Genomic DNA, 25785 nt, shown 5'->3' on the forward strand with positions numbered 1-25785 from the left:
GAGAAATGCAAATCAAAACTACAATGAGGTATCACCTCACACCAGTTAGAATGGGCATCACCAGAAAATCTACAAACAATAAATGCTAGAGAGGGTGTGGAGAAAAGGGAACCCTCTTGCATGGCTGGTGGGAATGTAAATTGATACTGCCACTATGGAGAACAGTATGGAGGTTCCTTAAAAAACTAAAAGTACAATTACCATATGACCCAGCAATCCCACTACTGGGCATATACCCAGAGAAAACCATAATTCAAAAAGACACATGCACTCCAATGTTCACTGCAGCACTATTTACAATAGCCAGGTCATGGAAGCAACCTAAATGCCCATCAACAGACGAATGAATAAAGAAGATGTGGTACATATATACAATGGAATATTACTCTGCCATAAAAAGGAACAAAATTGGGTCATTTGTGGAGATGTGGATGGACCTAGAGACTGTCATACAGAGTGAAGTTTGTCAGAAGGAGAAAACAACGCATATATTTGGAATCTAGACAAATGGTACAGATGAACTGGTTTGCAAGGCAGAAATAGAGACACAGATGTAGAGAACAAACGTATGGACTCTAAGAGGGGAAAGTGGGGGCAGTGGGGGGTGGTGTGTGTGGTGGTGTGATGAATTGGGAGATTGGGATTGACATATATACATTAATATTTATTTTAAAAAATAGCTAATAAGAACCTAAAAAGAACTAATAAGAAAATAAATAAAATAAAATTGAAATTAAAAAAATCATACCTCATGATATATAAAAGGAAAATCCTTTTTATTAATAATAAAATAAATACTTATAAGTAAATACTAATAATAAATTCTAATAAAAAATAATAATGACCAAGTGAGGTTTATTAAAGGAAGGTAAGATTGGTTTAACATCTGAAAATCAATGTAATTCACTATATTAAAAGGAAAAAAAGTATGATCACTTCAAAAAATGCAAAAAGGCATCTAATAAAATTCCATGCTTATATATGTTAATGATGCAAACTAGGAAAAAATTTATTTCATCAGATAAAAACACCTACAAGAAATGTATAGAAAACATCATACACAATTGGGGAATTATAGAGATCCTTGTCCTGAAAGTGAGAAGCATGACAAGCACAGCTGCCATCATTACTTCTATTCAGCATTATACTAGATGTCCTAAGTAATGGAATATAGCAAGAAAAAATTTTAAAAGCATAGAATAATTGGAAAAAAGAAACAGAACTCATTATTTGCAGGTGTCATAACTGTGTATGTATATAATCCAAGAGAATTCACAAACTATCAGTATTAGCAAGTGAATATAGTGAGAATATAATGTCAATATACAAAAATCAATTAGATTTTCATACTCCAGCAGAAAACAAACAGAAAAAAATTTTAAAACATTTATAATAGCATCAAAATAACAAACATTTGGGAATTAATTTAACAAAAGATATGCAAATCATATACATTGAAAATTATAAACATTGAGAAGAATTTTAAAAGAACTAAACAAAGGTATGAATATACCATATTTATGGATTGGAAGACTTGATATTGGAAAGTCAATTTTCTCCAATTTGACCTACAAATTCAATGCAATTCCAATCAAAATCAGCAGAATTTTATAAAAATTTAGAAGCATATTTCAAAATTGATATGGAAATGGAAGGAGTCAAGAATATCAAAGATAATCTTCAAGAACAAAGCTGAAGTACGTAACACTACCAGATATCAAGACTTATTTTAATGCTACAGTAATTAAGTCACAATGGTATTGGTGCAAATAGGTCAATGAAACAGAACAGAGTGCAGAAATAGACCCACACATATATAGTTTGGGATTTAAGAGAAATGAGGAAGGGATTGTCTTTTCACCTAATGGTTTTGGGTCAATTGCATAGCCATGGGAAAAAGATATTGATCCCACTTCACAACATATACAAGTATCAATTCTAGTTGGATTATAGCTCTTAGTATGAAAGGTAGAAGAGTAAGATTTCCAGATGAAAACATATGAGAATATTTTTGATCCTAAATAAGGCAAAGATTTTTTAGCCAGGATACAAATAGCTTACACATAAAGTTTAAAATTAACAACCTACACCACAACAAAATGAAGAACTTCTGTATGAGGAAACTGATAGCCCTAAATACATTTAATGGAGAACAAAAATTGAAAATAAAATGAATTAAGAATTTAGCTCTAGAAGTTAAAAACACAATACCAAAATAAAACCATGTAAAGATAAAGGAAACAAAAATTAAAATTTACATAAATAGAATTTTTTAATGAACTCTGAGAGTTACCAAGCCTCGAATCTAGTTCTTAAATGTCTCAGAGACAAAACTTTGGATGGTTTGAACAAAACAAAAATTAGACGAGGAGCCAATGAACAAGTTTAGGAATGAAAGAGACATAGGTACTGTTGAGTCTGTTGTTGTTGTTGTTGTTGTTGTTGTGTTTGTTTTTAGTGATAAAGGAATGCTATGATTACTTTTGAAAAGTTAAGTTTGAAAAATTAGATGAATTAGACACTTTTTGAGAAAATAATAAATTGCAAGATTGACTCAGAAATAGAGCTCTAAATAAATCAATAAACCTAAGAGGTACTGAAATGTTTTTCTAAGTCTTGTTCATTACCACCAAAAAGAAATAGAAGGAAGGATGGGAAGAAGGGAGGAAAGGAGGGAGGGATGGAGGAAAGGAGGGAGGGAGGGAAAGAAAAGGCATTAAGCCCAGATGTTTTACAGAAAGAAATAATCCTTATTGTTGCAGATGCATTTACTTGCTTACCAATATCCATTTCCCTTTCCCTTTCTGCCAGAGGCTTAATTTTGCTCCAAGGTTCCTCCCTCCCACAGGTGTCTCAGATAACTCTCTTTGCAACTTTCAAATATACAGTAGAGTATTGTTAACTTTAGTCACTGAAATATACATTACATCCCCAGAACTTATTTATCTTGTAACTGGAAATCTGTACCTTTTGACTCCCTTCACCCATTTCACCTGCCCCACCCTCTTCCTGCCTCTGGCAACCACCAATCTGTTCTCTGTACCTGTGAGCTTCGATTATTTTTAGATTCCACATGTAAGTGAAATCATACAGTATTTGTCTTTCTCTGACTTATTTCACTTAGCATAATTTCCTCATAGGCCCACCCATGTTGCTGTCTTTTTGATAATAGCCATGCTAACAGGTGTGAGGTGATAGCTCATTGTGGTTTTGATTTGCATTTCCCTGATGATTAGTGATGTTGGGCACATTTTCATGTACTTGTTGGCCATTTGTATGTCTTTGGAAAACTGTCTATTCAGGTCCTCTGTCCTTTTTTTTTTTTTTTTGGTAATAACACAATTCTGAAAAAAAAAATCAATCACTCCATATATTTTCCTCAAGCTACACACTACTCGTCGCTTAAATTTATAATACTGATGAAACTTCATTCAATTCTAGTTCTCCACATTGTCATTTTAAAAGACAATGCAATTGTTTAGAGGTCTATTAATATTATAATATCTTTAAATGTCATTAAAACATGATGCAGTATTATCATTCTTCCTTGGAAAAAGTCCCTGTTACTACCACTGAGAATTTCTGACTATTGTAAGAGAATTTTAATCCGAACTCCAGGAAGGAGTCATATTTGGATATTTGTTCTTCAATTCCAAGAACGCTGGCATTATATCATATTATTTTAGAGAGCAAAATAGGCAAAAAGGGAGATAAAGGATTCTTTCTTCAAAGTAAATAAAAACTACAAATTAAATAATAATGTCCCTTCCTCCAATCCTAAAAACTTTAGAAAAATGAAGTTATTAAATCTGCAGGGAACTTTTTCTCCCCCAAGATTTTGTTTTTGCTTTTGTGTTTTGCGACCGGGCAGTAGAATCAGGACAAGTGCTCATACTCTATGAAGACGATCGCAAAGATGCAGCTTCTTTCCTTATAACTGCTCTGATCTTCTTCACAAGCCCCCTCCTGACTAGGGAGGGAGGGGAAAACCGCTTAAATGGAGTTCAATCCTAGGAGGTCAGTCTGGTTCACTCATTTAAAGAGTTCTCTTTAGGTATCGCTGTTTCTGGTGGGGAAGCATCCAGGCTTTCTGCTGTGCCCTCATCCAGACCAATCTCCTCTATGGTGGTCTTTGATGTAGGACCTCACAAAGGCGGGAAAGGAAAGAGGCCTCGGATCCATGCCTGGAGGTCCTCACCCTGTCCTTGGGCCCACAGCTGTGTCCCTTGTCCCTCTGGCCACTGGGAGGCCCACAGGGAGCCTCAGTGCCTGTGAATTCAGCTGTGTTCTTCCCCAGCCAGGGTGGGTGGGCTCCTCTGTTGCCCTGCCCAGTCCACATTACTCTTGTGCTCAGTTTCTCCATGGTGTGGCTGGGACTCCTCCCCAGTCCCTGGCCTGGCTCACAGCCCCTTACCAAGGAGACCAGATGCTTTGTTGTCCAAGCCAGGACGTTTCTGAGGATGAAAGGAGGAGCTTCTAAGAATTAAGTCAGGGCTGCAGGTGGAAACTGGGTCTTTTCTGAACAAACTAGGATGTCTGGTCACTCTACATTTACCCCTCCGCTGCAGGGTCATTTTGCCCCCACCATGTCAAGGCTGGCCAGCCAAGAGTACATGGAATTTTCTAGATACCTTCCATGCCACACAGGAGCTGAGGGAGACTCCGGGGAGCTGAACTCAGACGCAACCTGTGACTAAACATTTCACGGCACTCATGCCAATTTCATTCCAAGGTAGCTTCCCCCAGTGGTGGATGGAGATGGCCACCCTAGGAGGCATTTTCCTCTTGGGTTCTAAATGAAAAGTGAAGCAAATCTCCTCCTCTGCCTTTAGCTTTGAAACCTACTTAATATGCTTCCCTGCTCTGCAGAGTGACTGCTGTCATGATCCATGTCTCAATGCCTTGCTTCCTCCCTCCTGTCCCCAGTTTTCTTCTTTTACCCACAATGCCCTGAGGCAGAGGAAGCTGACTCTCCACATCCTGGCTGCGGTCTCCCTACAATGGATGCTCCTCCTGAGTGTAGGGTGCTGAGGACACTAAGCCCACAGCTCAGCCTTACTGGGGGTAGAGGCATCCTCTGTATTGCAGAAGAAACACTTTGATTTAGTCCCCCAACCTTGATCCTTGAAATGTTATGGGAACTAAATCAATTTATAGAAGGCTTATCTCCTTCCATAAGCCTGACATGCAAGACAAAAGTCTAAACTAAAAAAAAGGAGAAAATCCTACCTTAATAATCAAAAGTTGAACATGAATGCTCTTTGCAGTCCTGCTAACAACAGCCCAATCATTAACCACTACTTTCAAGCCCCCAGGGTGAATAGGTCCGTTGACAAGGGAGATGGTCAAGTACGGAATGGCAAAAAGGGAAATTAACAAATGTAAATTACATTAACATTTACAAGCGTATACTACTCCTGTTTGGTTAGGAAAATGATTTTATAACAATGGTAAGAAAATGAATTCAAACTCAACTGCCTTACTTGGTCACTTCTAAATAATTTCCAAAATTTATGGAATAGATTTTTCTGTAAAACTCTTTTTTCATATTTGTGTATATATTACACCAATAATTTAGCTGTGAATTATGGTAACTACTAGAACAGTATCTGAACTGCTTTAACCAAGAAATTTCCCTCAACAGACCACGTTACAGTAACTATCATGTAATATTTCAACAGTTTCTACCTTTGTGATTCATGGCAAATGTTTAAAATGAGGTGGAATTCTGATTGGGAGGCATGATGAAACAGGTAAATTTTTTTTTCTGTTAGACACTGTTATGGGCTGAATTGTATCCATCCCCAAAAACATATGTTTAAGTCCTAACTCACAGAACCTCAGAATATGACCTTATCTGGAAATCGGGTCTTTGCAGATCTAGTCAAGTTAAGATGAGGTCATTAAAGTGGGTCCAACACAGTATGACTGGCATGCTTATGTAAAGGGGAAATTTGGGCTCAGAGGTGGACATGCACAGAGGGAAGGTGGTGTGAAGACAAAGGGAGAAAACCTGAGGATCCAAGAGGCTAGGAGAGAGGCACGAAACAAATTGTCCCTCACAGCCCTTACAAGGAACCAGACCTGCCCTCACCTTGATTTTAGAGTTCTAGCCTCCAGCACTGTGAGACATAAACATCTGTTGTTTAAGCCAACCAGTTTATGGTGCTTTGTTACAGTAGCCTCAGGAAACTAACACATGCACAGACTCTAAAAACTGTGTCTTGCTGTGTTTTGAAACACCTGTGAACATATGAATTTAGCTAGCGTCTGCATCACATTGCAAGGCTGAAATCTTCTCTTTGAGAGAGAGGAAAACAGCCAGTTTCAAATCCTCTCGGCCCTGGATAAGTTAGATGTGCTATCATAACTCCCCAGAAAGAAAAGAAAGACTTTGTAGGTAGAAAATATACAAAATATCTGGAGCTGTGTTTGGAGGAAACCAGAGACAGAGGCTTGCCTAGCTGAAGACTAATGGGAAAAGAAATCAGAAAACATTTTCCTACAGAAACACAAAGTATCCAAATGGGAGAAAGAGGGAGATTTCAGACCACAAGGAAGAGAAACTTTTTTTTCCTTGAAGATGGACATGTTTTTTAAAGAGGGGAAAAGTCACCAGCAATAATCAAAATACTTAACCACAGAAACAGATGTCTTTCCCAAAGCCATTTAAGTTTATTTTACTAGATTATTCTCATAAGCATATACTGAAAATTGATATGCACAAGTATCTACTCACAGATATTCAGTAAATTCTCATTGAATGGATAGTGCCTCTTACAGTCCAATCAACAAAGCATACAGCATCAACCACTGGCTCAAGACTCTCTACTGCTCCCTGGTGGCAACATGCACATATTGCAGAAGCAAAATAATACCTCAGGGGTTCTCATGAAAATAATACCCGTGACTCAGTAACACAGCGACAAGAGTCATCCATGAGAAACAGATCATTCAGGAAAATAAGAACGTGTAGTGAGAAACCCATTGGGAAGAAGAAAAAGTACACTTTTCAAGAATGGTCCAATCATGAAAATATATCTTCTGAAAAAGTAGAAAAAAGAAATTTTGTCTCATTGGTGCAGTGAGTTGCCAGATTTCAGAATCCGCACAATAACCACAAAAGACTCTAACATCCCATGGAAGACTTCATACTTTACTCTCTACGTCAGAATATAGTCGTTTTCAACAGTCCATTTATTAAAAGTCCATGAAATGAGGTCTAATCTAGGAACGGTATAAAAGAGGGTGCCTTTATATCTCAGTGTACCCATGGCTGAGCGAAACTAGCACTCGGGGGCAGAGCTGGTTTTCACATTCTCTCTCAGGTTGAAGCCAGGTCTTCCTTTTTTTAAATTCAGCTGCTCTTGGTTGATTGGAATGGAAAGAGATACAATGAAATACATGGCTGACCATCATCAGGGACCTAACACACACTTTTAACCTCCCACTCAAAGGACAGCAATCCCTTGATTGATCCTGGGCCAAGCAGAGATGAATGGAAGCAGGGTTCCTTATCTTAGCAACAACACAGGCTGGGTAATACTACAGTGCTCTGAGGAAAAAAGAAAAGTAATGAATGGAAAAGGATATTTCCTAGAAACCCACAATATTTGGACAAGCTTATAAGGCAGGGAAAACCATCAGAGTCATTCTTGCTTCATCAGAGTGTCTCTGATTTTGCCAATTTCTCTTCCACTGAGCACACCACATTCATGAAAGAAAATGGCTGTAGGCACAAAAATGAGTTTCTATTTATGCATGAGTCCGAGAGCTGTGTGTAACACCCTCTTTGATAAATAAGTAAGTAAATAAATAAATAAATTATATATATATATATATATATATATATATATATATATATATATATATATATATTCTTTTAAAAAAAAAACCTTTCCAGTCAAGGGAGATCAAAACCCTTCCAGAAATTGAAGTTAAAGCCTGGATTTGTTTATTAAATCTGAGAAAACTAGAACTCCGAGACAGGAAAATAGAAGGCTGAGTACAACTTCAGACAGTAGCAACATGCTGCTAAAATGCATTCTATTAAGAGGTGAATATATAATTGGGGCAAGAAGGTGTAAAGTAATTTTTAATTACACATGTGATATATGACTGTATTTTTTAAGAACTATTTTAAGTATTAAAATATTGTAAGTAAAACTAAGATCACTCCCCCAAAGCACCAATCCCCTCTAAAATAGCCATTGTTTCCTCAGTGTTTTCAGTTAGGAATGTATCCTCTCAAATTTAAAAAAATGTATACACACACATATTCATATACATACACGTGTACACTTGTAGAAGTAAACAGTTTATGTGTATATGTGTTTTTATGCATGGGATCAATAAACAGTATATTTTCCATGCTAATACTTTCACCAAACAATATCTTAAAATTTTAACCTTTGTGGCTATTTCTCCCATCCCATCACTGTACTGATGTCTCCTACTTGGTCAGATATCTCCAAATTGAGAAGAATACAGATCTTCTGAGTAGGAATGAGAAGAGAATTTTTAAAAAAGGATGTGTGTGTGTGTGTTTTACCACTTGAGCATCAAATGGGAAAACCCTAAGAGAAGCAAACCAAGCCCAGAATTTATGTATAACAATGGATGAGAGAGAATAGAAGGAAAGAGAGATGACAGTTGGCTTCCCCAAAAGCCTTTCACAAAGCTACTGTCAAAGAATTATATTGGGTTGACACTTCAAGGGTCTGACACAGAAGTCATTTCAATGTCTAGGAATGGCAAGTCATGTCCAGGAATGGCAACTTAAATGTCTACGAACGGCAACTGACACTTACACCTTCAATGTCAGGAACACATTAGGGCCTGGTGTGGACCCTGGCAAATGAGGACATGTGCCCTAATGAAAAGATTGCTGTTACCCAGCTGCAGCCAATTATCACTATGGCAACATGCAAGCTAGTTGTCAGATCTTCCCATTTTTAAAAAGAAGCAGGTAAAAATACTGGTATTTTAATATTATAATCTCTTGATTTTTTTCAAGGTTGACTATTGAAAACCCAAAGATTCAAAACAACAACTCCACCCAGACCGACCCTTGGCTGGTCACACTGTAGGCAAACAAGAAGTCAGTTTGCAACTCTCATCTAATTCCAAAGGTATTTCTCTGCTGGCACAACTGATGTCTCAATGAAACACTCTTTGACAAATTAATGTGGAACACAGACAGTTCTTTTGAAGGCACCAGGTCTTTTCACAGGTAAAGAAATCCCTGGCAATTAGAGCTCTTTTCTTTCTTCCCTTTCCATCTTGAAGTTTCCAAAAAGGGATAGGACAAAACCATCCACTGAAATGCCCTTTTTTGCACGTCTTAGGTATTTATAGTTTTATCAGAAGAATTTCAGATTGTGTCACCTTGGAAATATATTGGCCACTACATTTCATATCCTCTGAGTGAAGGAAGATGCCCCTGATGTACCCAAGAGAGGAAACACAGAGTCGTGGTTACAAGGGAAGAAGAATTCTTGTGAGGGGACCTCGTGACAGGTGTCCGGACAAGGGCTCATTATGAGACATTGCTGAGGAAACAGGAAAGGGGGTTAAGGAAGGGGGCCTCTGTCTTCTCTGCTCACCTTTGCAAGGACAGCAATAGGACAGTCGTGGTTTAAGACATGGAGCATTTAGCCACTGACCATTTTCACTGAAATCCATCTGGAGGTTTAAAACTGAACACAGCAACTAGAGGTTATACATGCAAAAACAATCACTCCCCTATAAAAGTGAAGCTTGTTTCTTAACTATTGGGGCTGGGGAACAGAAACTACTTTAGAGAGATGAACAGTTTTTCAGAACTGACTGTCAAGGTGAAAATATTAATGACACATGCTCTGTATAAAAACAGTCACTGGCTGCCTACTAAACAAACGTGTTCTTTTTAAAATTCAAGATGTGCGGGGCCCCAGATGCAGGACATTTATGAAGAGGCTCATCCTACCTTGAAAATGAAATCAGCCATCAGAGGTCCTGGAATCTTAAAGGTTTGCCTCTCAGAGCCCCTCTGAAATTCAACTGTTGTGTTTTCTACAACAAAAGTTCCAGGGCTGTTAAAGCTGTGCTCTCCTTTGCTTCCTTGAAGTGTTTTTGATTCAATGACTAAAATTTAAAAATAAAGTTTCAATGAGAGAATATCTTAAAAGCATTTTATTCCAAAAGATATTTTACTACAAGTAATAGCATCTGATATCAACACAATATCAATACATCCACTCAGTTTACAAACATTGATTCAAATTGGTAGAATAAATACATAAGCTTCTTAGTTATCTATAAAAAGAAGCAAACAAGAGTGCTAGGTCCAGTTAGGTCTACCCAACTCTTTGGAGTCATTTCTATAAAAGGGGAAGAAAAAAACATCTCTTTCTTTATATTTTTTCATGATGTAGCTATTACTTAAAGCGATGTTACTCATTTTCTCACCCATTCAGATAGTAAGCCTAGACTTTTATTTAGACAAAACCACAATAAATTCTAAATTTGCTTAAATTTTTTTTTATTTTGAAGTAATTGTAGATTCACAGGAAGTTGCAAGAATAGTAAAGAGGTCGTGTGTACCTTCATCCAGTTTTACCCAATGGAATGGTTACATCTTACCCAACTATAATACAATATCAAAACCAAGAAATGGACATTGGTACAATGTGTGCATAGAGTCCTATGCCATTTTGTCACACGTGACCACAACCAAAATACAGAACTATTCCATCACCACAAAGATCTCTCTCATGTGTCACCTCTTCATTCACATTAGCTTTTAAAGGAACAGTAGTGCTTTTAGATCTCTTACAGAACAATGCCAGCGGTTTAACCAAAATAACACTTCTACCTTATTTCAGTGATTTCTTTCTTTCCCTTCTCTTTTGTTTTTCTTTCATTTTGTAAATGTCACCATTCTTAGTGGACTGCTCCCCCTGCATTTCTGGCTCCAGATCTATTCCTAACTCACCGCCTTGGGTTTTCATTGCCTTATTTCTGAAACGAGGAGTCAGAGCAGACAATCTCCCAGGTTCTCTGCTCCTCAGAAACCTACACTTGACTCACTGGTATTCAATGGTTCTTTAACCACCTCGAACAAAGGACACAACAGAACCAGAACTCCATTCCGTCTCAAACTTAAAAAGCTGATAAAAACACAACAAAATTATCTGGATTTTATGAGGCTGCAATCCCCATGTGCTGTGCTTCGGTGGTGTTCCATTGCCGATTTCTCTCTGCCACCGGAGCAGCTGCAGGAATTCAAGCGCCCTGGGCAGATTGCGTAACAGGCATTAGGAGACATCCCTGATTATCCCTGACAGGCAGGCTGGGAACTTTTCTGGGAAAAATTCAAAGGCTGGACATGAGCTCCTTGATCTGCAGGAGTCATTAGCAGTCAAAGGATAATGCTGGGTACTCTCAGGCGCACAAACCCCCTACCACTTTGGCCCTGATCTCCATGACGGCAGTAGATTTTTGGGAAGTGTGAGATTAAATTCATTTCCTAGTTCCAATGAAGATACAAAACAGAGTGTTAGAATGTGAATTGTCAGTAAAAATGAGATGGGAAACTGGAGATAGGAAGAGGAATCCACCCTGGATGAATTAGCCCTCTAAAAGTAAAGGAGGGAAAATCATGAGCATTCGGGTAACATTAAAACACAAAATGAAGCTGGACAAAATCCATCCACGCAAAGAAGAAGGCATGTAAAACACTGCTTCTAGACGGAGATTTAGCCTGAAGTGACTTGATTAAATTCAAATAGAGTGCAATGGATTCGATGGCTGTGATTGTTTTACCACTGTGCTAACGTTCTGGTCAAAGCTCTCCAAGTTTCATCCAGCTGCAGAGCTATGGCAGCGGGTGTCAGAATCTGGAAATGCGATCTGGGGGGAAGGGAAGACCAGTGTGACATCCATCTGTTAGTTTGGTTTTGATGTTTTGTTTTCTGAGTTGAGTCTATTCTATTACTTCAAAGGTGTCCAAAATCTTTAGAGGCAAAGATGTGAGAACACAGGAGCAAAACCAGTTTTCAAGTGCATGTGAATTACCCAAACCACTCTTCTCCAATTCTCATATCTTTATATCAATTACTTCAAAAGGCTTCCCACTCTCTGGGTCACAAACCCTGGCTGCATACATAGGAGGTCAAAAGTGCTCTTGACCTCCTATGTATGCAGCCAGGGTTTGTGACCCAGAGAGTGGGAAGCCTTTTGAAGTAATTGATATAAAGATATGAGAATTGGAGAAGAGTGGAGGTCAAAAGCAGGTGCTCTCAGGGAGATCAGCTCGGTGCTTTGTGACCGCCTGGAGGGGTGGGATGGGGAGGGTGGGAGGGAGGGAGATGAATGAGGGAAGGGATGTGGGAACAGATGTATATGTATGACTGATTCACTCTGTTATAAAGCAGAAACTAATAAAAAAAAATAAAATAAAATAAAAAAATAAAAAAAGCAGGTGCTCTGACCTCAACTGTGTACCTTGAGTCAGAAGTGGGTGGTCAATAAAGACAAGGGAAGTGATTTGATGAAGCCACCTTTTTATGGTTTATGGATGCAAACGATTCTGATAGTTTGGATTAACAAAGCCCCTGTGATGAATTCACAGTGAGCCAACAAAGAAACATATTGGAAATCCCCTCATCTTTGTTGCTTAATCTGAAAAATGAAGTTAGTGTTGTGAGAATAAATAAAATCACATACAAAAAAAAAACCAGGATCAGAAATCAAGACTCTCTTAAACCCCCAAACCTTTACAACTCAAGTCTACCATGGTACCTTTAAATATCTTGATCCACACTTGTTATTTTTAAAAGAAATGACTAGAAAAATGATGAATGCTGCTAACTGCTTCTAGTTGAAGGGCTTGCCCTGAGAACTATCTGTCCAGGCTTCTTTCGAAAGAGACAGGGTCATGCTAATCATCCCAAGAGGTCTCCTTAAATTCTAAGAAGGCCACAAAAGTATTGTTAGGTAAACATGTAATGAGCATTTAGCACAGCTGACTTGGTTATAAATACATCAAACTTATGCTTCGAGTTGTATATTATAGTGTATACATACTTTATTCAGTATTCATTTCCTTTGATTAGTCATTATGTTCAGGGCTCATGTTTATATTAATACATGTCTACATATGGTCATCAGACCGCACTTAGAGGACCAAAAAAATCCCAATTCTTACAATTGATAATGGAGGTTTTCAGTTTATGGCATCTTGGCTTCTCGAGTTTATTGCTAGTCAAAACACATTTAATGCTGAAGTTTTGCTACAATAAAATCTCTTTTGCAGGAACCCTCTTATTGTTTCCATTTTTGAAATTTTAGGGAAATCTGGAGCTGTGTGCTTGATATAATGCTGAAGCCAAGCTTGCGAAAGGGCTAGAAATTCAGTATTTAAATTTAAATTCAGTATTTAAACACCTCTAGGCGATATGCAAGATGGACATTCTGTAATTAAATTCCATTCCACAGCAAAGAGACTTAACAGTACGCTACTGGGTGTTCTCAGTTCTTAACGATGCAGCCTTTTGGAGGGTGGCAGTTAATATGGATCTTAAAAAGAACGATTTATTTACTGAAAAGTGAGCTTAATTTCAGGAATATATCTTTGAATAAAAAATTAAGAAAACAGGGGGAGGGCTTCCCTGGTGGCGCAGTGGTTGGGCGTCCGCCTGCCGATGCAGGGGACGTGGGTTCGTGCCCCAGTCCGGGAGGATCCCACATGCCGCAGAGTGGCTAGGCCCGTGAGCCATGGCCGCCGAGCCTGCGCATCTGGAGCCTGTGCTCCGCAACGGGAGAGGCCACAACAGTGAGAGGCCCGCATATAGCAAAAAAAAAAAAAAAAATTAAGAAAACACTTGTATAAATCAAGAAAATAAAGACGCTTCTATATTTAGGTGTTCAGAAATGGTAACTAAATCCTTTGTAAATGAAGCCAGTTCATTCTATTCACTGGCAGAGAAGGGTAACTTTCAGAAACACTTCTAGAGCCAATTTTGAGATTGTTCAGAAGGAGATATAATCCAAGCAACAGATCTGTCACCTTTGGAGAAATGGCAATATATTTGAGCTCTGTTCTTGGAACCATGCCAGTCTTGAGTATAAAGTTATGTTTAATACGCCAGAACATGTATGTATGTAAATGAATATTCTACCTCAAAGTACTCATCTTTACCTAAACTGTTTACTGTGTACTTATTCTGTTTTTAGAGCTTATAAAACTCTTTTTAGAGCTGAATGTTAAAGAATTGTCTGTAGTATCACGAGAAAATCAGACCCAGTCACTGCAATTTTTTTTATTTTTTAAAACATCTTTTTGATATGCCATAAAATTCACCCATTTAAAATGTAGTTTCATGGCTTCAGCATATCCACAGAATTGGGAAACCATCACCACAATCTAAGTTTAGAATATTTTTGCCACCCCCCAAAGAAACCCCATATCCGTTAACAACCCAGACCTGCCACCAACCCAATTCACCCCAGCCCTAGGCAACCACCAATCTACTTTCTGTCTCCTTAGATTTGCTTTTCTCTGGACACTTTATATAAAGACAATCATAAAATATGTGGCCTTTTGTGACTGGCTTCTTTCACTTAGCATAATGTTTTCAGGATCATGTCTATTGTAGCATGTGTCAGTACTTCATTCTTTGTTAGAGCCAAATAATATTCCACATATGCCCATTTTATTTATCCATTCATCAGTTAATGGACATCTGGGCTGTTTTCACGTTATGGCTATTATGAATTATGCTGCTATGAATGTTCAGCACTTCACAGTTTTGAATCCAGGACGCTATTTTACAATGTGATCACTCAAATGATTCACAAAATTTGGATCTAAATGATTTTCACCTGTTCTCAAACATCAAGTTTGCATTTACAAGGATGAAGATCTACTCTCATCAAGAGCTGTGGACCTTAAGCCATTTTAAAAAGAAGCCTAAAAAATGTTTTGATGCTTCATTGTAGAGAAAGCCTTGAGTGAACTGACCATTATATGGCTATAAACACTTCAATATTTTAGTTAAATACATCAGTCACATTCTTTTAGTCATAATTCATATAATAAAGTAAGGGTTGAAAAAGACTTTCCAATAATTGTTCACCCTCATTGTCCTAAAGATATTCTCTTGCTTCCCTAATTTAGGTCATAATTTACTAAAGAATTTCTTTCTTTTTCCAAGATTTTTATCTATACCATTGGTGACCTTAAACATTTTGATATAAACTTTTCTCAAAGGACATTTCTGGTTAGACTATCGGTACTGCAGCCAAAATATACAAACACATATAACACACATGGACAAACACATTTAAAAGCTACCAAAAATGCTTGTGTCCCTGAGAAATTTTTATGATTTGAAAATCTAAGATGGTGGCTCAGAAAAAAAATGGCAAAATATGTCACATTTTAATCCAGTAGACCTTGATTTGTGTGGCTTTAAAACTTTAAGTTACAAATAGTGTTTCGTACTTTTTACAGACGATAGAGCTGAACACAGTAAGCTTCTTCAAGGCCAGGGTCTCAGTCTTGACAAAAACTCATTTTCCTGGGAAAAAGACTAAGAAAGCCCTGCCTATGGCCACAGGAAATCTTGGGAGAGAAGCAGACAAACTTTGGTATTTCTAGTTCCTTTGGGTCCTAAGAGACCAGAAAAGCTAAGACAGAAAGATGCCATGTGACTTTGGCCAAAGAAACAATACAATTTTAATCCTCTATTGTTTCAGACTCTTAGTATTCTGGGAAACCAGTGTTTACTTTCAGTGCCCCCTAGACCTGAGGTTGTGATATGCTGGCAACGGAGCATGTACTTGTCAGCTATATTCACTGATACAGCTCTGTGTTTTAAATTTCGTTTTGTTATTTTTTATCCCAAACTGCTAAGATCTCCAGAAGACTCTAGACTCCTAGTTTACTCTCCACATAAAAAATAGTTTATTTCACATATAACTTGATTTCCTCTCCCATGAGGAGATTAATTTCCCACTAGGGCATGAGAACTAAAAAATTCAGGGTCATAGATCATTCCCTAGTGATATAGACTATTTCAGACTGGTAGAAGTTCATCTACCTACCCATTAACACAAAGAAATAAATATATATTTTTTGGCTAAATAAATTTTCAGGAAAGAAAAACATGTTAAGATTAAATTCTACTTACAGAGATGTGCAGGTCCTTTCACTGTAATTCTCACACTTCGACTTCCCAAAGGAACAGCAATTACATTTTCTTCCCCTAAGAAAGAACACAAGACAAATGTAATAAAACTTGTGCACTAAAGGGCCATCAAAATAAGCAACTCAAAACTGGGAGCATCTGTAAAGTGTTCTTAACTATATTTCATTTCCATCTTCAGTCAAGAAATCTTTGGAAAGCAGCTACTGTGTATAAGGAATATTAATACTAATCACATAATTTCATTTAAATATATTTTTAAAAAACATTAAAGAAAAATTTAAATAAATGCACTGGTCTACTTGAGTGAGTCCACAAACTAGGGCCCTCAGGTCATACCCATTCATCTGAGGCTGCTTTTGCCCTACAAAGGCAGAGGTGAGTATTTGTAACAAAGACAATATGGCTCACAAAGCCTAATATATTTACTACCTGGTCCTGCACCAAAAAATTTCAATAATACCTGGCCTAGATAATTACCTAGTGGAAATCCTGGTCCCTGTAGACTTTTCCTTCATGCCGTTACACATTTTGAAATTGATTTTCATTGGCACGTAATAATCTAAGGGCATATGAAATTCTATCCCCCAGTCCCCTATTTGATCATTAAGTGTATTATTAAATGATATTAGTACATTGTCAACAATATGAATTACTTCAAGCAGATGTTGTGTTTTGTTTGTTTAACTTACAGAGAAGAATTTGTTTTGAGAGCCTCTGGGGTGAAATTGTTTGATCAAAGGATGTCACTATGTTTGCTGACTTGTTCATAAGTTTTATTAAATAAAAATACCTATTTATTACTGAAAATTAGAAAATGCAAAAAAGCATACCAGACAAAATGAAACTATTTCCAGAGATCATCACTTCTAACACTTTGAGAAATATCCTTTCTGGATTTTCTGTTTGTTTTTAATATACATACATACAAAAAAAGCAATGAACACTACTTAAATATACACCATTTGGGGAGGGGTTAAATAAACAATGGTATATCCATATTAAGGAATACTCTACAACTGATAAAAGTTATGATAAGAAGCCACATTTTTTTAACATCTTTATTGGAGTATAATTGCTTTACAGTGGTGTGTTAGTTTCTGCTTTATAACCGAGTGAATCAGCTATATATATACATATATCCCCATATCTCCTCCCTCTTGCATCTCCCTCCCATCCTCCCTATCCCACCCCTCTAGGTGGTCGCAAAGCACCGAGTTGATCTCCCTGTGCTATGTGGCTGCTTCCCACTAGCTATTTATTTTACATTTGGTAGTGTATATATGTCCATGCCACCCTCTCACTTCATCCCAGCTTACCCTTCCCCCTCCCCATGTCCTCAAGTCCATTCTCTAGTCTGCATCTTTATTCCTGTCTTGCCCCTAGGTTCTTCAGAACAATTTTTTTTTTTAGATTCCATATATATGTGTTAGCATATAGTATTTTTCTCTTTCTGACTTACTTCACTCTGTATGACAGACTCTACATCCATCCACCTCACTACAAATAACTCAATTTTGTTTCTTTTTATGGCTGAGTAATATTCCATTGTATATAGGTGCCACATCTTCTTTATCCATTCATCTGTCGATGGACACTTAGGTTGCTTCCATGTCCTGGCTATTGTAAACAGAGCTTCAGTGAACATTGTGGTGCATGACTCTTTTTGAATTATGGTTTTCTCAGGACGTATGCCCAGTAGTGGGATTGCTGGGTCATGTGGTAGTTCTATTTTTAGTTTTTTAAGGAACGTCCATACTGTTCTCCATAGTGGCTGTATCAATTTACATTCCTACCAACAGTGCATGAGGGTTCCCTTTTCTCCACACCCTCTCCAGCATTTATTGTTTGTAGATTTTTTTGATGATGGCCAGTCTGACTGGTGGAAGCCACATTACTTGATGTGGAAAGACTGCCAATATATATATTGATTAATGAAAAAAGAAAGTTAAAAAACAATTATATGGACAATGATCTCTTGAATATGACTTCAAAAGCATAGGCAACAAATGAAAAAAATAAATAAATTGGACTACATCAAAATTAAACTTTTGCATATCAAAGGGTACTATCAATACAGTGAAAAGGCCACACATGGAATGGGAGAAAATATTTGTAAATCACATATCAGATATGTTCTGGTTAATATCCAGAACATATAAAGAATTCCTACAGGGCTTCCCTGGTGGCGCAGTGGTTGAGAGTCCACCTGCCAATGCAGGGGACATGGGTTCGTGCCCCGGTCCGGGAAGATCCCACATGCCGCGGAGCAGCTGGGCCCATGAGCCATGGCCACTGAGCCTGCATGTCTGGAGCCTGTGCTGCGCAACGGGAGAGACCACAACAGTGAGAGGCCCACGTACCGCAAAAAAAAAAAAAAAAAAATTCCTACAACTCAAAAACAATGACAACAGAAAGGAACCCAATTTAAAAATGGGCAAAGGACTTGAATAGACTTTTTTTCCAAAGAGGATATACAAATGCCAATAAGCACATAAAAACATGCTCAACATCACTAATCATTAGGGAAATGCAAATCAAAACCACAAGGAGATACCACTTCACACTCATTAGGCTGGGCATTATTAAAAAAATAAGATAAAATAACAAGTGTTGGTCAGGATGTGAAGAAATTGGAACCCTTGTGAACAGCTGACGGAAATACAAAATAATGGTTCAACCACCATGGAAAAAAGTTCCTCAAAATATTAAATATAAAAGTACTATATGATTCAGCAATTCTACTTCTGAGTATACCCAAAAGAACTGAAAGCAGGAAGTCAGATATTTGTACACCCATATTCATAGCAGCTTTATTCACAACAGTCAAAGGTGGAAGCAACCCAAGTGTGCATCCACAGATGAGTGGAAATCTATCACGTGGTAAATATACACAAGAGAATATTATTCAGCCTTAAAAAGTAAGGCAATTCTGACACATGCTATGTAACATAGATGAACCACAAAGACATTATGCTAAGTGAAATAAGTCAGTCACAAAAGGATAAATACTGTATGATTCCATTTATATGAGGTATGTCAAGTTCATAGAGACAGAAAGTAGAATGGTTTTTGCCAGGGGATGGGGTAAGACAGATTATCACAACCTATCTCCAGAACTTTTTTCATTTTGCAAAACTGAAAGCCTGAGCCCACTAAACAGTAAGTCTCGGAGGTGGCGGCAGCTGAGACGACAGCGGTGGCGGCAGCGACGGCGGCTCTGGAGGCCGCAGTCCTGGTCCTGGCTTCGGCCCCAGCCCCACCGTGGTGACGCTCGCTGAGCTGCTGGTGCTTCGGGCCGCCCTCCTGGCCACGGCCTCGGGCTACTTCGTCAGCATCGATGCGCATGCCGAGGAGTGCTTCTTCCAGCGGGTCACCTCGGGCACCAAGATGGGCCTCGTCTTCGAGGTGGCTGAGAGCGGCTTCCTGGACGTCGACGTGGAGATTACAGGGCCTGATAATAAAGGAATTTATAAAGGAGACTGGGAGTCCAGTGGGAAATACACATTTGCTGCTCACATGGATGGAACATATAAGTTTTGTTTTAGCAATAGGATGTCCACCATGACTCCAAAGATAGTGATGTTCACCACTGAAATTGGGGAGGCCCCCAAACAACAAGACATAGAAAGAGAAGCTCACCAGAACAAGCTAGAAGAAATGATTAACGAGCTCGCAGTGGCGATGACAGCTGTAAAGCATGAACAGGAATACATGGAAGTTCGGGAGAGAATACACAGAGCAGTCAATGACAACACAAACAGCAGAGTGGTCCTTTGGCCCTTCCTGGAAGCTCTTGTTCTAGTTGCCATGACACTGGGACAGATCTACTATCTGAAGAGATTTTTTGAATTCCGGAGGGTTGTTTAAAAAGCCTTTTGCTGATGATCCTAAACTCATAATTCACTGTTTACCAAGCGTCTTGGTCATAATAATGTCATTAGTTTCTATGTTTTTATTTTCTAAACTGTACATTCACAGCTTCTGTTTCTTTGTGATTATCAGATATTGGGGGAAAACACTTTTTTAGGAAAGTTATAGTGAAATTTGACATGTGATTGGCATGATTTCATATTTGAATTCTTCCTCCATTATACAGGTCCTTCCAGAACTCAAACACTGTAAGTGGAATATAGGTGCATAGTCCTTATTATATCTTCTTTCCTTTTGTTTTCATAATAAAATGCAGTTTGTTCAGGATAGTACTTTACTGATAGCACTTTACTAAAATGACTGCATTCTTGGGATCCCTTATCTTGCAGTTCAAGTCATTAAAGATTCATTTTGTTGAGTCCTTATGAGAAACAACAATCTGAACCTTGACATTTTCTGTCCAGCCTAATGGCAGAGCTCTGTGACTTAGAGGATGCTACCAGTTTGGTACTTTTATACTTTGTCTATCTGGTTTTTGCTTGAAAGATAAGACTTAAACCAACAACCTTTTTCCCCTTTAAAGTTTTACTTTGAACCTTAGAACTCAATCACCTCCACTTAAAATTGTTGACACAAGCAGCTAATAACCATTTTTTGGTTTCTGCCTAACCTTGTAAGAGGTGTCTATTAAAGCCAATTCTCTGGGTGTTGCAGTGAACGGTGGTTCTTTTTCTTTCCACGCTGGCTCATCCACTTTCTCTACTCTTGGCACGGAGGAGGTATGCATTCACATAATTGGAAAAATCTGGATTTCTGATGCCAAAGGGTTAAAAGCCTCTTGGATTTCTTTGCAGTGATATACTGCCACTATTTTATTTTTGATCAGTGGCATCTTGGCCACTGTTTAATTGGTGTACTGAACATTACTGTCAGTACTAGGGTGTTTGTTTGTTTTTCTTGGGTCTTTCTTTTTTGGCACATGTGAATTTTGTTTTGTATAAAACAAAATGACTTTCTCTTGGCCTCTGATGATGGGTTTAAAATTAAAGGAGCATCTAGTTTTGGTGTGGGGATGATCCAGGATTATGTTGTGACTGATGTATATTAGCTACTTGTACATTATTTTTGGATCTTTGCAAGGGGAAAACTACAAGTAACGAGTTTTATACAATTAATTTAAATTTGTTACAGGTTTTCATGTTCAGGATAAACATTTTTTCAACCTTGGGTGAAAATACTTGTAACAGTTTAAGGTGACTGGGTTTTACCTTAGGACAACTGTTGCATGCCAATTTGTGTGCATGTGTGTGTGAAAACACTTCAAAATTGAGTTAAAAGATGTAAATTTAAAATTGGTTGTATATCTAATCTGCCCCAGGTCCAGTAAATAAACAATACTTTAAAAAAAAAAGCCTCCGTTCTCTTTCACCAAACCATTGACAGTGATTACCTCTGAGGAAAGAAAAGAGTTCTAGGAGTGCGTGAAGGGAAACATAGTTCTACACGTTTTGAATTTTCTATAATGAAAATGTACTGATGAGTTACTTTTAAAATACCATTTAAAAACTAAAAACACTATTTACAAAAGAAAAAGAGAGAAAGAAGAAAATAAAGAACCAGGGCCCAAATGTTTTGCTGGATGAGTTTTGCAAAACCTCAAAGCAAACAAGTAAGTTGCAGATATAGGAAGAATGAAAGTTTCCCAGCAGTGATACACAGCTAAAATAACTCAGATACCCAAATCAAACACAGAGATCACATAAATAAATATGTGAACTAAATCTTAATTATGACTGTGGATGTAAAAATAATAAATAAAATAACACAAGTAAATTCCAGAACTCTATCATAAGAATGATAAATCATGACTAAATAGAGCATATTATAAAAATGAATGATTGAGTCAACATTAGGAAAATTATTAATATAATTGATTATATTAACAGATCAAATGAGTTAAACATTATGATCATTTTAATGAATATAAAAAGGTAGCTAACACTAATAAGAACCTGCTATATAAAAAATAAATAAAATTCTAAAATTAAAAAAAAAAGTAGCTAACAAAATTCAGCATGCATTACAATGATTCCTTACAAAGCCAGAGATAGAAAAAAACACCCTCAATTTAATAAAGAATCAGAAGCCATGAGCCGACTTAATGGTGAAACATTAGAATTATTTCCACCATAGTCAGGAACAAAACAAAGATTATCATCATCATTTTTTCCCCACATTCTTACCCTTGTCAATGTAATTAGAAAATAAATAACTTAGAGGACTATATATTGGAAATAAAAAAATTTAAAAACCTTATTTGTAAATGATATAACTACTTTAAAATTCAAGAAGAAAAAAACTACTGTAGACCAATATCCCTAATGAATATATTGTAGATGCAACAAGTCTCAATAAAATACTGGCAAACCAAATTCAGCAGCACTTTAAAATGATCATACACCATGATCAAGTGGGCTTTACCCCTGGGGTGCAAGGATGGTTCGACATATACAAATCAACAAATATGATACATCACATTAATAGAGTAAAAGAAAAAAATCATATTATCATCTCAACAGACAAAGAGAAAGCATTTGACAAAATTCAATCATGATTAAAAACTCTTAACAAATTAGGCATAGAAGGAACATATCACAAAATAACGAAGGGCATATATATTTGTTATATATGACAAACCCACAGCTAACATCATACTCAATGTGTTTTTTATGTTTTTTCTGTATTTTCCAAATTTTATACAATAAAAAAATGCACTGATTTTTTTCTATAATGTTATTTTTTAAATTATTCAGGAAATTTTCCAGTGGCTTCAGATTTTAAGATGGCATCTACAATAACAGAGGGTGACAAGGATCTCCAAGTAGAGTCAGAATGACTACAATTCTTAGTAAGCTGAGGCTGACCAAAATGCTAAGGACAGTAACCAAACACATGTACTTCACTGTGTCATTATTTAAGGTAGAAGAGTCAATAATATTATGTTGATGAATAACACAGAATACAGACAACTTTTTATTTGCTTCTGACTTCTGTCAAGAAATACTTCTATTTAAAAATGATAAAAATAAAGAAACCATAAAATAAACTTTAAATAGGCCCATAGATGTGAAGTCTTCATTTTTCTCTCTTCTGTACTTTCAAAGTTATCTGTAATGAAAAGGGCCTGGAAGCAATGATTCCCCAGGAATAATAAGTATTGCCTATATCTTGGGCTCTAAATACTATTCCCCACTGAAAAGAACCAAGGCTCCATGAAAATACAGGCAATTCTAGGTCTGGAGAAGGAAAAAAATTCAAAGAGAGCCTAAAACACCTTGTTGTTTTAGAATGCAAGGCAGTGTTTAAAATCCAACAGAATTATGTCAAAAGGAGTCACCTTGAACTGCCCCCACTGGCCACATTTTGGACTATATGAGGCCCCAAATGAATACTGTCTATAATATTATAAAACATTGAATAAATAAAAATCCCTGAATACAGAGTGAGAAATGAAAAAAATGACTGGGGAGCTTCTTTACAGAAGAATGTCTGCAAGTAAATGTAGAGGTAATGATAGAATTAGAAAATTACCTTTTGCAACCAAACTCCAGTGTAAGTACTGTTTCAAGCCAGGAGCAACAACAGATGCTAAACCTATCATGTGAGAAATTGTTGCAAAACAGAATATTTAACACCTTAAGATAACACCCTGCAGGTTTCTTACAAGGAAACATGGATCTACATAACAGAGTGATCTGTATGTCCCCACCTTAGACAAGTGATCAAACACAGCATTACTAATATTGGGAAGGCTGACATCACACAGATGTTCAATCCAGTTCTAATCAAGCCCTGGACCTCACGGCTCAGTTTATAGGAAATACTTGAGGGAGATCAACAAATCAAATGGCAATCAGACAAACACAGAATACGGGAAATGCTATAAGACAACTGGGATGAATGCTTTAAAAAGTCAATATTATGAAAAAAATAAATGGTCTAAATAAAAGAGACATTTATGTAACAAAAATTGTTCTGAAAATAATCAATTAGAAAGCTTTCTTGAGCTGAAGGAATCCTGTTTGGGTAGATCAACTGGGCCAAGCACTCTCTTAGAAAATCTTTGTGAACTAGGCTATAGTGTCTTTGAGAAGCATTTATCCTGTGTGTGTGCATGTATGTGTGTATGTGTGTGTGTGTATGTGTGTGTTCCAACTACCATCCATTGACAATTACACACTTAAGTGAAACCTCTTAGACTAGAACCCCTGGCACTTTATTTTAGCCAGATGGTTCAAACTCGGGGGAAATGTGTGTAGAGAGCAATGAACCCCCAGTCGCCTACAGTACTAACCTGTGGGGAAATGCACATTGCAGGGCAGCTGGGCAAGGCTAAGATGGAGAAACCTATAAGAGTCCCCACATAAGGCTTTAATGTGCTTCCAATGCAGGGGGAGCGGGTTCAGTCCCTGGTTGGGAAACTAAGATCCCACATGCTGCGGTGTAGCCAAAAAAAAAAAAAAAAAAGAAGTAGGGAAAGGATTCAACGTCCTTAGATTATGGAAAAGTAATCTATGCTGTATGTACAGTTTTAAATGCCTTCTCCTCCTAAACTGCAATTCCCTTTTGTTTCTGTAACTCTTCTACAGAACAGTTTGATACATCTGACGTCCCTGTGGTACTTTTACAGGGCAGTGCCTCCCAGGATCACCTGGAGAACTTATTAAAACAGAGATTCTTGCTCCTCCCACAGAAATACTGACCCAGAAGTTTAGGGTGAGGCCCAAGAATTTGCCCATCCAGCAGCCTCCATATGATGCTGCTACGGAGCATCTGTGAGCTATGTTTCCAATAGCACTGACCCAGGGTGAGGGAAAACTCCAGGTCTTTAGGACAGGAAGCAGGGATGGTTCTGTAGTCACAAACTTTTCAGCATTTCTTTACTGTTCTGCAGGAAATGGCACAATTCTAGGTCTGACCAGAAATAAAGTGGGAATCCTTGTGAGGTAGACAATTTTAAGGAGGGAGGGGCCAGCTGTACCAAATGTTCTACCGATGAGGGCTTAAAGTGCTGATGGATGAAGCAGTAAAAAGCTTGTTAATGGGCTTTGTAAAGGCAGTTTCAACTGGGTAGTAAGCACAGGGGGCTGTGGTTTGAGGACTAAATGATGACAAAAAAGTAGAAACAGGAAATGTAAACAGTTTTTCCAAAACTTGTCAATAAAGGTAGGTGAAAGATTAGGGTGGTAGCTGGAGATACGGTGTTTAAAAGATGTATATATACACACACATACTAATATACGTATACATATATTATGTATACATATATACACACACACATATTTTGTAAATTATACTTCTATTTAAGATGGAAGACATCTGGTCACATTTAACCCTGATGGGAAAAGGAGACAAGAGAGGATAAAGAAGAGAGAGGGGATGATGGGTGGGATGAGATCCCTGAGGAAGTAGAGGGGGCTGGAATCCAGGACACAGATGGAGGGATTAATTAGCCTTGGAAAGGAAGACAGACACTTGTGCCTCTGTGATGGGAGGGAGCAAAGAATGGATGGGTGCAGCTGCAGGGCGAGGTCTGTTCTGATGGTTTCTGTTTTATTGAGGTGTTTTGTTTTTTTTACAATCTTCTTTGGAGTTTAGCATAGAATCAGTTTTTGTAAATGGTCCATAAATGCTTGAAAAGACATTACATTCCATCAAAATT

The 25785-nt window shown here is 37.6% G+C and overlaps 2 protein-coding genes across 2 annotated transcripts in view; one reads left to right on the plus strand and one right to left on the minus strand.

Annotated features, from left to right (window-relative positions):
- Nucleotides 1–25785, minus strand: part of ADAMTSL3 (ADAMTS like 3) — a gene marked incomplete at its 5' end in the record, with an annotated part of 559659 nt that overhangs the window by 181025 nt on the left and 352849 nt on the right. Inside the window, 2 exon segments of the mRNA XM_079701202.1 lie at nt 9968–10125; nt 16176–16250. Coding sequence (XP_079557328.1) covers nt 9968–10125; nt 16176–16250 — 233 coding nt within the window.
- LOC307050936 (transmembrane emp24 domain-containing protein 2-like) lies at nt 19710–20060 on the plus strand (the record flags this gene model as incomplete). Its single annotated transcript, XM_079701203.1, has 1 exon — nt 19710–20060. The coding sequence occupies one exon, from the start codon at nt 19710–19712 to the stop codon at nt 20058–20060; it is 351 nt and encodes a 116-aa protein (XP_079557329.1).

Source organism: Hyperoodon ampullatus (genome assembly GCF_949752795.1).
Source record: "Hyperoodon ampullatus genome assembly, chromosome: 3".
Classification (NCBI taxonomy): Eukaryota; Metazoa; Chordata; class Mammalia; order Artiodactyla; family Ziphiidae; genus Hyperoodon; species Hyperoodon ampullatus.